General features: G+C 37.0%; 1 protein-coding gene across 1 annotated transcript in view; it reads right to left on the reverse strand.

Moving 5' to 3' along the window:
* Window positions 1–413: 413 nt before the first annotated feature.
* Window positions 414–15,704, reverse strand: part of PTPRK (protein tyrosine phosphatase, receptor type K) — a 492,629-nt gene continuing 477,338 nt past the window's right edge. Inside the window, 2 exon segments of the mRNA XM_015416770.1 lie at window positions 414–781; window positions 3,003–3,138. Of these exon segments, the coding sequence (XP_015272256.1) occupies window positions 728–781; window positions 3,003–3,138 (190 nt within the window). The 3' untranslated portion in view covers window positions 414–727.

The raw sequence follows: 15,704 nt of genomic DNA on the forward strand, positions 1-15,704 counted from the left end.
ATAATCTACAAAAATCGTTTACACTTGATTTCAGCAAAAAAAAAAAAAAAAGCTTTCCAAGAGGGAAAAATGTTTTTGTTCAGCCATCATAGAAGGAATGTCAGTAAATAAATACAATGTGCTTTCTTTTTCATATTGACATATTTACACTTGAGTCTTTGGCTTATGTTTAGATTTCTTTATAAAGAACTTTGTGATCAGGCCATCATTGCACATTAAAAACAAAATAAGCCAGTTATCTATCATACATCTCTCTCTCTCTCTACATATATATATATATATATTTCTTGCAACACGTGGTACTTACAGAGATTATCGATCTGCACAGTTTTGTTTTACTTTTAACAGTTTATCAAATTAAGAACAAAGAGAAATAAAATATCGTATAGAAATCGATACATGCAACAGATGGTGACTCTAGTGTAACTGAGAGACAGCTGAATATACAAACACTTAAAAGTCCTACCTAGAGCAACAGACGTGATCTGCCTCAGCTCCTCCTTATTTATGTGGCACTGAATCCTCATACTGCATACAGGCATGGAAACAAATAGTCCTCTTTTTCATTATTAAGGTACACCATTTATTAAGAAAAATACTTCTGCATTGAAAAATTAAGTCTTCCCTTCACTAAAATCTTTCTTCACAGGCTCAACAGCCGATGCCAAAATACAGTTTATTGAGTTTCATATTATTTGGTTCACATAATTGCATCTCTCCTTTCACACTAAGACGATTCAAGGTACTCCAAAGCGACATCATAGCAGAAACGATATTGCTCCTAGGAGGGGAAAAATTAGAGGGTCATGACATTTTAAAGTATGTTTTCCTTAGCTATGTGCAGTTTTTGGTAAATCTTAGGAATTTACTGCTAGCTATGGCTTGAGATCTAATCATAATTTAAGACAGCTAGCCGGGAAGATAATAAGTGTATTGGCTTCCCTATGATTTGTTGTTCTGTTCCACCAGTTACAAAACACAGCTTTCATTATCATAAGAACATAAGAACATAAGAGACGCCAATGTTGGATCAGGCCAAAGGCCCATCCAGTCCAACACTCTGTGTCACACAGTGGCCAGAAATACCAGTGCCATCAGGAGGTCCAGCAGTGGGGCCAGGACATTAGAAGCCCTCCCACTGTTGACCCCCCCCCCAAGCACCAAGAAGACAGAGCATCACTTGCCCCAGAGCCCCTAGCTATACCTTGTGGCTAATAGCCACTGATGGACCTCTGCTCCATATGCTTATCAATGAAGAATTTATCCTCTGGAAAAAGACAACATATATTTTACACAGTCAAACAGTATTTAGCACTTAGCACCAACATCTTAATACTACAGCAAGGTGTTAATCTGAATGAAACGTACAGCCAGCTTTGGCAATTGTAAAAAAATTCCTAATGTCAAAGAGAGAGAAATTTGAAATTCAATGAGCTGGTAAACAGGGATGTATAGCTTTGCAGCTTGATTGTGCAAAGATATGGATTCTAAAAGATGGGTTTTCCTCCAAGGCCTGCCGTCTGAGAGGAAAAGATAATCAGATCCTTTCTAAGATGAGTGATAAGACACTGTCTCTCTTTAATTCTCTTTATTCTGAAAAAAATAAAAATAAAATCCCCTCTCCCTCATAATCATAGCCTAGAAACTACGAACTGCTAGCAGGAAGTGGGGAAAATGTTCTGAAAGGTTTTACTGTTCCGTTCAGTCTAGTTATCTGATCGTCTTGGTGAATGTAGGGCAGGTGACAATGCTACACTGGTTTTCTTGGCTCACTTCCTTACCCAGCTGAACAGCTGCTGTGTATGAGATCAAGTCAGGACATTCACATAGTACATGACACTGAAAACTCTCAACTCCATTCATTTAGTAACTGCAGACTAAAATTGCAGTGGATTAACTATACCCCCCACCCCCACTATATCAACCCTTAATGTTGGAAACCCCTACACAATCACTTGGGATTTTTAGGTAAAAGGTTTATTGCTAATAACACCATATATGTTCTGAGTCTCCAAAGGGCCTGTAGTGAACACTAGTAAAGACCTATGGTTACGTTTGGCCTACAGGTAACTTGAATTAGCCCTAGAGATGCCACAGAGCTGGGTATGTGTTTCAGTAGCCATAATAATAACCATCAATGCAAGACAAGCATTACAATCACCCTCCTGAAGTCTCCAGTTCAGAATCCATCGGCACATCCTTATTTGCCAATAAATTGACAAGTCAGGGTGTGTGTGTATTGTTTGCATACCTCATCATCTGCCTGCACCTAGTAATGCCCAAAAATAATCTTTGACTTCTACCAAGATCTTCATAGTTGACTTCTGGAAGAAAAGACTGCCAGAAAGACTCAGGCCATACAATCACCATAGCTCTTGGAAAGGGCAGAATCACTTGGAAGGAAGTGACTGCCCCTTGCTTCCATGCCCTCCCTAAAGTGGCCTTTCAGTTCCTCTCCTTAGTGCTCTCCAACCATTTCCTCTTCCACAATTACCATAATTATGTCTATGGATAGCCAATAGTGTCTTGATAGTGTCTATCATGGAAATACAGTAAGAAACAGCAACAGACTGTTTCAATTAGTGTTTTGAGACTTGCAGAGGCTAACCAAAGCCATATGTGTTTCATATACAAAGAAAGATCTTGCATTTCTTCAGGCATTCATTGTGTGGGGAAAAGTACAGGGTGCGCCTTGGTGTTTAGTCATGCCGGCCACATGACCACGGAAATGTCTTTGGACAGCGCTGGCTCTTCGGCTTTGAAATGGAGATGAGCACCGCAACCCTAGAGTCGGATTTGACTGGCTTTCGAGCAAGGGAACCTTTACCTTTACTTAGATTTATAGTTTATTAAAATATAATAATTATTATGTTGAAATTTTTACAGTTAATGTAACTGTTATGGAAGAATGCTTCCACCTGGGTTACTTTTTTCATAAGATAAGTATTTCTTAATTTCATTGGTTGCCCAATTAAAACAGTATTCCAAATCCATGAACTTACCGGTGTTTCTACCATGTTTGGCTTACTGTTCCGTAACGTTTTTACTGCATGGAAAACATCAACAACATTCTGTCTTTTAAGCATTTCCACTACAATGCCAATGGAACAGAACATTCCACTTCGTCCACCACCATTCCTAAGCACAAACAGAACCTTAATGTGTTGTAAAAAACCATTTTTTCCATGCATAAGATAGAACACAAAATATATGACAGACCTCAGAAAAAGTGAGGGCGAAGTTCAACTAAGAAAACATGAAACGTCTACTGATAAAACATGAAACCTGTTTGCTTAGATCCCACCTAGAATTCCCATGCACACACAAGTGGGGGGGGGCAACTTTTGCTGATCGCCCTATGACCACCTGAAATACCCAGAAAGTGCAGCTCTTGGGAGCTGGGGGACCTCCAGGAATAACTTGTGGGAGAATCAGAGGTCTCCCATTAGAGGGGAGAACTGGCAAAAATCACCCCTTTTCACCTGCAGAAATTCTATGTAGGATCCAAGCTATTAACTAAATATGTAATTTAAACATATACATAAAAATGTAACTCTCTGAAATCCCGATAAAATATAATGAACTCCAAGTTTCCTACTGGCTACAAAAGTTCCTGTTCCAATGTGACGTTTGCAGTCTTACATGGTGTTGTTAGCTCTACTGACAAGCAACAGATTTCATTAAAAAAGGGAAAGGAACTAGCTAGAAAATGTTATATGCCTCCCAGGAAGCAGATGAGCCTTTCAAAGCATTAGTACTGTGGATTAGTTTGCCCTGATCCCTTCTTTCAAAGGAGGCGCAAAGCAGCCTTGGTTAGAACTGGGGAGTCTCCAGCTAATGGGGAGGCAAGTGGCTATTCAGAAAACCCACACCCCCTCCCACCCAGGCTTTCACTAGCACAGCTGAGGAGTGGAGATGAAGCTTTGCCTGCTAGATCGCTTGCCTCGTCACTTGCTTGGATAAGTTGTGGTTGCTCACTTGCCAAGGGCGTTGAAAGAAGTGTGTGTATGTAGTGTGTGTGTGCATGGATTGGGTGGGCTAGTGTTCTTGTTTCAGCGGGTTTCTGGTGGAGTTTACCACACTCTTTTCAATCTGCCCCTCTTAAATGCCGCTCTCTCTCTTTTTAATATGTTTTAAATATTTTATTTTATTAATTTTTAAAATATTTTATTTTATTAATTTTCCAATATACAAAATAACAAAACACAATGTTACAATAGGATTTCTACAGTAAAAAGCCTTATTATACAAATACAATAACATACAAACAAAATGAATAATAAAAATAGATAACTACAATAACAACTTGTTCAATAGACAATTATATCCATATATTTCTTTGGAAGGCTACAACTCTTTATTTTCTGTGTTATTAACATAGTCGAAAAAAGGAAACAATTTTTCCAAAAATATATTTTTCTTTCGCATTACTTCTGCCATCAAAATTTGTGATGCTAACTTGTCCATAACAATTAAATCCCATACCTTAATAAACCATTGACGGATCGTAGGTGCTTTATCAAGTTTCCAAACTTGGGCAATCAATGTTTTTGCAGCACTTAATAAGAGTGAAGCTACTTCTGATTTTAGTTTAGTTAGCCGTAAAGATGGCCAAAAATTCAAAAGGACAGATTCAGGGGTCATAGGGATATCGCAATTAAGAATTCTATCGATCAATTCTAAAAATTTTTACCAAAATTTTGCAATGATGGGACAATCCCACCAACAGTGTTTAAATGACTCTCTCCACATCCCTTCCAACAAAGGGGAGTTGAAGAGGCATAAATATGAGAAAGAAGTAAAGGGGTCATATACCAACGTGTGTATAGCTTATAGTTTTGTAACTTAACATTTAATAAACAAGTAGTATATAAACTATTTGACCATATAGATTGCCACTGTGTTAACTCCCAATTCACTCAACAATCTTTGTGCCAAGATTGATGTCATATGTTTCTCCCAAGAAGTTTTACTAAGAAGTTGGTATAAAATTGAGATTAGGCCTCTCAATGAAAGGGTTTTGCTTTTTATTAAGATTTCAAATTGGGATAAAATCAAGTGAATTTTTAAAGTCTAGTTTATGCATTAGATGATTAATTTGCATATACTGCATCCAAGGTATTTCAAATTTTCCTTTAAATTCAAGTTGTGATTTAGAAAGAAGTTTTTTATTTTTATAAAGGTCTAAACAGACCATTTTCTAAAAGAGAAAAATGTTATGTATGCCAGCATTCTAGAGAGAGTTTTACATCTGATAATAAGGAATTATAGTTATATTGAAATATGTCAATAAAATTTAAAGGAAAGATAATCCCTAGATATTTCCAAGATTTAAAAACCCATTGAAAAGGGAATTTTTAGTTATTAATGATTTATTATGGGTTAATAAATATATTGGATATATTTCAGATTTCTCATAGTTGATTGAATATCCTGAGATATTGCTGTATGCTTCTGTGTTGCATTAAATACTTCAATGAAGAATCAGGATTGGATATATAAAAAATGGAGTCATCCACAAATAAACTCAATTTGTGCTCATTGCCCCCTATCTTAATACCACTTATTTTGTTGTCATTGCGAATAGCAAAAGCCAGAGGTTCAAGGAAGATAGCAAAAAGGATGGGAGACAGGGGGCAACCCTGTCTAGTACCTCTTTGAAAAACAAGGTTATCAGACCTAAAACCATTTATATTAATTTGAGTAATTGGACATTTATAAATTGATTTGATTACCTGCAAAAAAAATTGGGCCAAATTTCATATGTTGCAATATTGTCTGCAAAAATGGGAGTTCCACGTGATCAAAAGCCTTTTCGGCATTTGGTATAAGAGATTCAATCTTTTGGGTTTTACTATAGTCAATTAGATTTTAAGTTTTTTGTATATTATCCGATATTGATCTTTGAGGAATAAAACCTGATTGGTCAGGGTGTATATAATGGCTTATTATATTATTTAGACAGGACGCAAAAATTGAAGAAAATAATTTAAAATCATGATTTAAAATGGAGATTGGTCTATAAGACGCTGGATTTAGTCTATCTTTACCTGATTTATAAATAACTATTATTTTGGCTTCTGACCATGTTTTTGGTAATAGACCTTCTTTCATAACACCATTACAAACTTTTAATAGAGGTGAAAGTAATTCATCTTTAAAGACTTTATAAAATTCACTGGGAATTCCATCTCTTCCTGTAGCTTTGTTGGATTTAGCTTTACCAATGATACTATAAAGTTCTTCTGCTGTAATAGGTTGGTCCATACAATTTTTGAGATCTTCTGATAAATGAATATTAAAATTAATTTTTTAAAAAATAATTTTGTATGACCTCATTTTGAGGTTCACCTGATTTATATAGTTTTTGAAAAAATTCAAAAAAAAGTAGAATTAATATCACGGGAGGATGTATGGAGGTGATCATTTGCAGTACGTGTTGCATGGATTAGGTTTGAATTAAGTTTTTGGTTCACTCTCTGAATAGTCATAGATATCTAGGAAATTTAGTTATGTATTTTTGTTTAATTAAAAATAGTTGTTTACAGACTTTAGAAGTTTCCAATAATTCAAGTTTCTTTCGTTCCTGGTTAAGTTTATGTAGAATTTTTTAACCTCCAAATTTACTATGTCTTATTTCCAGTGCCTTTATGTTTTGTTGGAGATCTGAGATTAATTTTAATCTTTCTTTTTTATAGGAGGAAGCCAATAAAATAATTTTACCTTGAATCACTGCTTTGATTGCGTTCCATACAAAATCAAAGGAGACTCCACATTCAGAATTAAATTGAAAATATTCCGCTATTTCTTTTTTTTATTTCAGCAAGGAAAGTTGAGTTTTGAAGAAAAAGTGTATCAAAAGACCACTGGTGCTTTTTCATCTGATACAGAGTTTGTTAGCGTACAACTAATCCAAGAATGGTCAGAAATTGTTCTTGAAGTAGTAATTTGGTTAAATAAAGATTTTGTGGTTAATGAAAAATCGATTTTCGTTTATATGTTGTGTACTTGAGAATAATAAGAATATTGTCTATCACCAGGATTTAAGGATCTCCACACATCTATTAGTTGAAATTGTTCTACAATATCATATAACTCTGTGGGGGTTGAGTTTGTATTTCTTTCTTTTCCTTTTTTAGATTTATATGTCCTATTCAATTTAGGGTCAATTAAATAGTTTAAATCACACCCTATAATAGTTTGGCCTTTTTGGAAGTCTAAACGTTTTTGGAACGTTTCCTTTATAAATGGAATCTGTGTAGAATTAGGTGCGTAAATGGAGGCCACCGTTATAGGGGAGCCATCCAAAAGACCCTGTACAAAGATATACCTTCCTTTGGGGTCAATTTTCACTTGTTGGCATTGGAATGGAGTAGTTTTGGAGATGAGTATGGCTACTCCTCTGGCCTTTGATGTACCTGTTGCCTTGGAAACACTGAGAAAACCAGTTAGTTTGTAAAATGTTCTTATTTGATTTTTTAACATGGGTCTCTTGGAGGCATAAAAAATTAGGTCTCTCCTTTTTCATTAGGTTAGAAATTCTTTTCCTTATAATAGGGTTTTTCAATCCCCTACAGTTCCAAGATGTAACCTTACATAAATGGTGGTCGCGTTCCTTAGCCCATCTGTTTACTCTGATCGATCAGTTTGGTATTCTTCCTAATTCTTGGCTGAGTGCTGTTGTCGTCCCGATTTTTAAGAAGGGGGATCCCAACAACATTGACAATTATAGACCAATTAGCTTGCTTTCCATTTTAGGGAAGCTATACGCCAAACACCTGCTTCTCAAATTGTCTAAATGGATGGCAGATCAGAATCTCCCTGGACGAGAGCAAACCGGTTTTACAGAGAATCAATCCACTCTTGACCATTGCACCACTCTAGCTTTTCTAGCTGAAAAGTACTCTCGTCATCTGCGCAGTAAACTTTATGTAGCTTTTGTGGATCTCCGTAAAGCTTTCGACTCTGTCAATAGATCTCTATTGTGGGACAAACTTCTCAAATTAGGGATTGACAAGCGCCTTTTATTTCTGATTCGGAAGCTGCATACGGCCAATTTTTGTCAAGTGAGGTTTGACAATAAAGGCTCCCTCACCAAGGAAATAAGTGTTTCTAAGGGGGTTAAACAAGGGTGCGTCCTTGCCCCTTCACTTTTTAACCTTTTTATTTCTGATTTATCATCCTCCTTGGATAGGGTAAATGGTCATCCGCCTAAATTAAACATGACTGCAGTTCCGGTTTTGCTCTACGCGGATGATGCGGCCATCCTTTCCTTTACAAGGATTGGTCTCATACGCTCTCTATCCGAGTTTAATGCTTACTGTTCCCGGAATTGCCTTTCCATTAACTTTGACAAGACAAAAATATTGGTTTTTTCTAAATCATGGAAATGTAACCATTGGTCAATAGCGGGAAGAGAAATACAGCAAGTAAAATCCCTCTGGTACTTAGGAGTGCTATTTTCATACAACTTAAGCTGGTGCTCGCATAGAGAACACTCCCTGACAATGGCTTAGAATAAGGCTGCAGCCCTAATTCGGTTTTTTTTCCAAAAGGGCAACCAATTTGTACCGGCTGCGCTTAAGATGTTCCAAGCAATTGTTATATCTCGTCTGCTATACGGGATCCCTGTTTGGATCCAGTCTTTCAATAAGAGAGTTGAGAGCATTTACTCCAGCTTTTTGTGTAGGATTCTTGGTGTTTCCAACTCAGTGTCACTCTTTGCTCTTTACAAGGAGCTGGGTCTTCACTTGGTAGAATCTCGGGCTTGGATCATTACGATCAAATATTGGCTTCGGCTTTACTTTCGATCTCCCCCTGCTAGCCTAATGGCCCAACTTTTAACTGACCCCTATATATCAGAGTGGTCACAGGCCTATATGTTGTGTACTTGAGAATAATAAGAATATTGTCTATCACCAGGATTTAAGGATCTCCACACATCTATTAGTTGAAACTGTTCTACAATATCATATAACTCTGTGGGGGTTGAGTTTGTATTTCTTTCTTTTCCTTTTTTAGATTTATATGTCCTATTCAATTTAGGGTCAATTAAATAGTTTAAGTCACACCCTATAATAGTTTGGCCTTTTTGAAAGTCTAAAAGTTTTTGGAACGTTTCCTTTATAAATGGAATCTGTGTAGAATTAGGTGCGTAAATGGAGGCCACCGTTATAGGGGAGCCATCCAAAAGACCCTGTACAAAGATATACCTTCCTTTGGGGTCAATTTTCACTTGTTGGCATTGGAATATAGTAGTTTTGGAGATGAGTATGGCTACTCCTCTGGCCTTTGATGTACCTGTTGCCTTGGAAACACTGAGAAAACCAGTTAGTTTGTAAAATGTTCTTATTTGATTTTTTAACATGGGTCTCTTGGAGGCATAAAAAATTAGGTCTCTCCTTTTTCATTAGGTTAGAAATTCTTTTCCTTATAATAGGGTTTTTCAATCCCCTACAGTTCCAAGATGTAACCTTATATAAATGAGTCATTGCCAGCTATAAAAGAAATTTAAACAAAACGAAACTTATTTATAAAGACAATAAGAACTATGAAAAAACCTCTTTCTAACTAGAGGTAATTTAACAAACCCTACTTAGGGTAAAAGTCTAGTGTCTCTACAAGCCAAATGGCGAAACTTATTTATAAAGACAATAAGAACTATGAAAAAACCTCTTTCTAACTAGAGGTAATTTAACAAACCCTACTTAGGGTAAAAGTCTAGTGTCTCTACAAGCCAAATGGCTAGAGAGAGGGGTAACACTTAAGTCACCCTGCCTTGAAAGAACACATTATTTTTATTTAAAAAGTATCAAAATACATCCCTCTCCCCTCTCCAAGGGTTCTTAAGTTCTTATTAAACATAAGTATAACTTTCCACACTCATGGGGTAAATAGGAAGTAAAACGGATTAAAAAGTTAGTCTCTCAAAGTAACAATTAAGACAGGGTGTATTCAACATCAATAAAATCATTGATTAAATTGTTAGGTAGTTGGAAGACCACAGTTTAGGAACTAATGAACCTTAATGGTTCTTATAGATTTCTTAATAATAATTTAAAACAATTACAAATAAATAAAAGATATTAAAACAGTATTTACTGTATTAAGTAGCTTTCTAGCTATTTAGATATAAAATAGAATAATAACATAGATTAATGCTTTACTTCAGCTTCAGTATATCAAACAGTTTTATAAAGAAATACATCTAGCCTCTTCATATAAAGTACTACATTACTAAAATAAATAATGCTTTACTTCAGCTATTATTTTATATATTCATTTAAATATAAAAAGGGTATAGGAAAAACAAAATATTGCTTTATTTCAGCTACTATAAACTTGAAATATTTATAAAGAAAATATATCTAGCCTTTGGCTATCTGTATATAAAATGGTGCAATAATCAAATAAAATAATGCTTTACTTTAGCTATTAATATAAAATGGTGCATTAATAAAATAAAATAAAATAGTGCTTTACTTCAGGTATTACAAACATAATGGGTTAATATAAGTAGTCAAAATTTCAAAGTAATTAATATCATAGAAATAATAATAAAAAAATTAAGCTTTTCACCGAAATAAATTTGTACCATGTAATTACTATCAGTTATACTTTTGGATTGTATTATTGGGAAATGCTTCTAATATTGTATGCCAATAAAAGGTACTTGAATTTGAAATTACTATCAAATATATAAATATATAAATACCAAATGCTTTAAGGGCTTCCAATATTACAGAAAAATAAAATCAGTAATAGAAATGGGTAAAGGCATTACCATAACAACTCTCAGGCATCTTATACAGTCAGCAGATTAAGTTCTAATATCAAGTTTCAGAGACTCAGTCTGTAAATTGTTGTTCTTCTTCTTAGGTGAGATGAACTGCACATATTTTCAAAAGAGCTTTTCCAGACATTATATCGTAGGCTTGATGTTGTACTCCATTTCTAACTACAATGATGTCTGAAGCGGGGCGCCATCGGAATCTCACTTTAGTTTCAAAGAGTTTATTCGCAAAGAATTTTAATAATTTTCTTTTCTCCAGGGTTTCAGCTGAAAGATCCAAGAGAACTAGGATTTTCTTGTCTTTATGCATCAGGGGGGCCTTGCAGTCTTGCTTCCCTTAAGATTTTATCTCTGGATCTGGGATAAAGAAAGTTGGCCAAGATGTCTCTAGGGTGTCCTTTGATTGCTCTTGCTAAAGGACCTAATCGGTAGGCTTGCGTTATAGTTGGGGCTACCCCTTCTTCCATTTTTAGTGTTTGAGCCAACCAGGAGGCTATAAAGGAAGGTAAGTCAGTGTTTTCTTCAACGCCTTCCTCGAATCCACAAAATTAAAGGTTCTGTTGACGCCATCACTTTTCTAAGGCTAGCATACGAGCATTAGTATTACTTTCAAAGGATTGCAAGTGTCTTACCTCCTCTTGAAGAGTCGTACAAAGTTCCGCATTGTTTTCAGCGATTTTAGAAGTCTCTTTTAGATCTTTCATCAGATCTGTGAGCTTGTTGTTTATAGGTTGTATTAATTCAGCTACCGCTTGAGTGAGAGATCGATAAAGGTCTTCTCTAAGATCCAAAAGGTCTTTTTTATTAATGGATGTGTTGCTGTTTGGAGTCTCAAGCTTCCTCGGAGACGTGGCAGTCGCCATTTTAGGAGAGGTGTTAGATCTCTGCCATGGAAGATTTGTTAGTCTGGAAAAACACTTTTGCGATTGTTGATTCTGGCTTTTTCGTTTGCGCTTTTGTTTTGTAGGTTCGACCCATTCTCGGGGGAAAGTTTTTCAAAGATGTAGCAATGTTATGTCGATTTATCAGGAGAGGGGATTAGGAGCTCTAATAAGTTGCGTCTGCCATGTTCCGACGACACTCTGTCCCCCTCCTTAAATGCCTCTCTTTTTCTAGTTCCCCCTTTTAAATCTACATTAAGGTTGTCTCTGTGCAGTGTAGTAGCCCCTTCCCCCAGCTAGCCAATCAGCCTGACTTCAGTCTGGTTTCAGTTTCAGGTGGTAGCCATTACTTGTGGGAATTTTGCTGCACAAAATGTACTGAGTGGTGGGCTGAGAGTCTCACCTTTGTTGGGCAGGGTGGCAGCTGCTAGCACAAGCAGTGGCATTTTGGTGGGAGTCACTTCAGAATAGGCCTTTGTAGTTAAAGGCAACTGGGCTTTTAAGTGCTAGCAGTTGCCAAAAAATTAATCCCAACATTGTTAAAGAGCTGTTATTAAAAATAAATAAATAAATATGTGCAATGTGTGGTTTTGTTAAATTAATAAGGTTTTGTCGAGTTCGTAATAACATTTGGTATTGTTGGTTAAAGGTTTTGTGCAGTAAGGATTTGGTAACATTAACTGGGGGTTTTTGCTTCAGAAAAAAAGGGAGTTCCTGTATTGTTAAAGAATTCTTGTATAGTTGATAAGGTTTTTTTCTTCATAGTTGATCAAGGGTTTTTTCCCCATATAACTTTATTAAGTAGTTTTTCTTCTGCATAGTTAATTCTGTATAGTTAAAAGTCTTTTCTGCTAAAAGGTTTGTTCTGCATAAAGTGATTAAGGGGTTAAAATTATGGTTTTAGCCGGGATGGCTGTAATAGCATTGGGATGGAGGGACAGGCACAAATGGACAATGGAAAAATGGAATAATTATGTCTTTGAACGCGTACAATCAGATATATTCGCACAGATAATTACTGAAGAGACATGGGAAGAGAAATGTCAAAAGATTACAAATAAATGGGTGGGATATAAGGAATGGGTGGAAAGGGGGGAAGCCAATCCAAATATCCAAATACAAATGAAGAATTTGTGCACATGGTTAAAAATATGAAGATACTATAAGGAGGGAGGGGGGTAAAATGATTGTACAATGATTTAATGTAAGATTATGTATATAAGCTTTAATAATAATAAAAAACTTAAAATAAAAACATGCTTAAAACATTTAAAAAAGTGATTAAGGGGTTTTCTCCATAGTTGATTAGAGGGTTTAGGTATAGTTGGTTTTGGAATTTCTATATAGTGGTGTTGAATACACACACTAATTAAGGGGTGTTGGCACAGCTAATTATTGAAGGTGCACCACAGTGCTTGTATAATAGATTATAGGTTGCATTTAATTACAGAGTTTGAGCATAACTGATAAAGAGCTTTGCATAGTTAATAGTTCTTAGGTATTCAGAGTTAATGTATAGTCAAAAAAAGCACCAACAAATTAAGGGTTCTAAAACAAAAATATTTCAAAGGGGGTGCTTCTGGTCTAGTAGAACTGTCAGTGGAGCAGAGAGGCTGGAGTTCAAGTGTAGCTCCTCAGGCAACTAATTAAGCTGTTTCTTTGTAAAAGAAGGGGGTGCTGCAGGAGAGAGGTGGACCTGCCAAAAGGCAGCCCCTGCCAAGAGACCTCCCACACAGCTATCTTCCAATGAAGAAAGGAACCTAATATGCTAGAGTTGGTGGTGCAAACTGAGGGCCTTGGGCGGGGTGCCCAGCAGCCTAGTTTTTTTACAGGGCAGGAAAGCATTGGGAAAAGGTCAGCAGAGAAGTGTTGGGACAACTGGCTCACCACTTACAATACTTATATGACGGTGGTGGTTCAAGTGCAGCCTGAAACTGCTTCAGCCTTGATAAAGTATATGGAGTATACTGGAAAACATCAGCTATGTTATGATGAGACTTTCAAGATGAAGGCAGCATTAGACTCTGAAGTGGCCTGATATGAGGACAATCAACAGCTCTGATGCCAATGCTTGGGTGCTGTTCCCTCCCTCACAGGAGGATACTCTGATAGTGGGCAGGAGGTGGCAGCAACAGGCAGTCAGTTCAACCAAGGCTGTTTTGTTGGGATTTCAACACTGCCAGGGGATGTTCCAGGAAGCAATGCCACTTTTGTCATACATGCAATTGGTGGAGTGGAAGCCATACAGGGTCAGTATGCTCAAGGTGTAGAAGAGGACATGGCCCTAGTGACCCTTGGGGGGGGGTTAAGGAGGGAGGCACTGGTAGAGGATCATCAGTGGGCCCTCAGCCCAATATGGCTTGATACCCTAAACTTTGGTAGGGTAGGTACCCCAATAAGCAGGATGTGGTGGCTGGGAAGGTTTTAGTGCTGTTTTTCATATTTGTTATTCTGGTCCACAATGCTTCTACAAAATTAAGACCTTGAAGTCAGTCACAGGCCTTGAGCATGCGGTTAGAGATAAATTACTAAAGGATAAGCATGAAGGTAGAATAATGACCCCCTGTAACCTTGTCAAATAACAATTTGAGGATCTCTCCCCCCAGTGTAGTGCCAAAGAAGGCCCTGGAGGAGTATGGGCTTATATACTATTCATCATATCCTTGGAGAGAGTTGGTGAGTGATGGTATACAAGGAGAGCTATGATCAATTCAGTATGCATCCTTTGACTCAGCAGTAGGCATGTTTGATCCTGTGGGATGAGAGCCTGTCTAGGAAAGTGTAACATAAAGTCCACTTTCAGGTTTCTTCCTCTGCATCTAGTGGATTATGAATTGCTGGGTTTTCAGTTCAAGGGGCACTTTAATTTTGATAACACTCTCCCCATATCTTGTAGAGCTTTTGAATATTTTACCACCATGTTAGCATTCATTCTGATACAGAAGACCAGTTCATTTTAAAATTACGCATTATTTTGATGACTTCTTGTTTGCTGGTCCCAGTAACTCTGGGGAGTGTGCCTGGCTCATTTATGGGGAGCTGGCTGAGGAACTCAGGGTTCCTCCGGCAGCTGAGAAGACTCAGTGTCCCTCACGAGGCCTGGCATTCTTGGGAACTGACATCGATACTGTAGCAGAGGCATAGTGTGTTCCACAGGATCAACTGCAGAAGTATAGGGCCCTTTTATGAAGTTTATGTTCAAGCAGGAAGATCATCCTTAAGGAGGTGCAGTCCCTCACAAGGCATCTAAACATCAGATGCCACCCAGAATGTCAAGGAACCCCATCACAAGATTAGGATTACAGGGCATATGAAGGCTGATGTTTCTGGGTAGCTGTGTTTTTTTTTTAAAAAAAGTTTTAATGTGGTATTGTCCAGTTAATGTGTGAGGCTGTCATGTGTACTGGGCTAGAGTGGTAAATGGTTCTAAGTTCATTAGTGCTTTGGCACATTTGTCTCTACAAGTGGCAAGTTTGACCTTGGACTGATTACCACTTGTATGTTTTCTAAAGTGGAATGTGATCTCTGTACTCAACGAAGCACAAGAGTATGCATATTACAGTACAAAATGTCAAGTGAGAATCAGCCAAAATCTTGTTCATATACTCCTGCTAATTTCAGCTGACAGAAAAGAGTCTTCAGTTGTAGATCCCTGAGAATCACTGTAAAACAGATTTTGGGAAAGCTTACACAAAATCTACTTTGATTAGGGAAACAGGAGAATGTTCTACTGTACCCCGTATTCCTCCTTAAAGGGCTCAAGGTGTGTTGCAGTGTCATTTAACAATACAAGATCAAGAAGACTTATTGTCTGATACAAATCAGTATAACTCTAAAATGCATTTTCCAAATTTTTCAGGTCCATTAATCCCTATGGGGAATGGCTGGGGGAGATGTTTTCAAAGGTACGGTTGTTTTTAAAGGTTTCTGGGTGGCTGCGGGAGTTGTTTTTAGAGGTACTGGCACCAAAATTGCAGGAAAGCTGCTGGTGCCTGTCCTTGAAATAACCTCAGGCTTCAAGTCAATTAGAT

Source organism: Gekko japonicus, unplaced genomic scaffold (genome assembly GCF_001447785.1).
Source record: "Gekko japonicus isolate JY-2015 unplaced genomic scaffold, Gekko_japonicus_V1.1 scaffold92, whole genome shotgun sequence".
NCBI lineage: Eukaryota > Metazoa > Chordata > Lepidosauria > Squamata > Gekkonidae > Gekko > Gekko japonicus.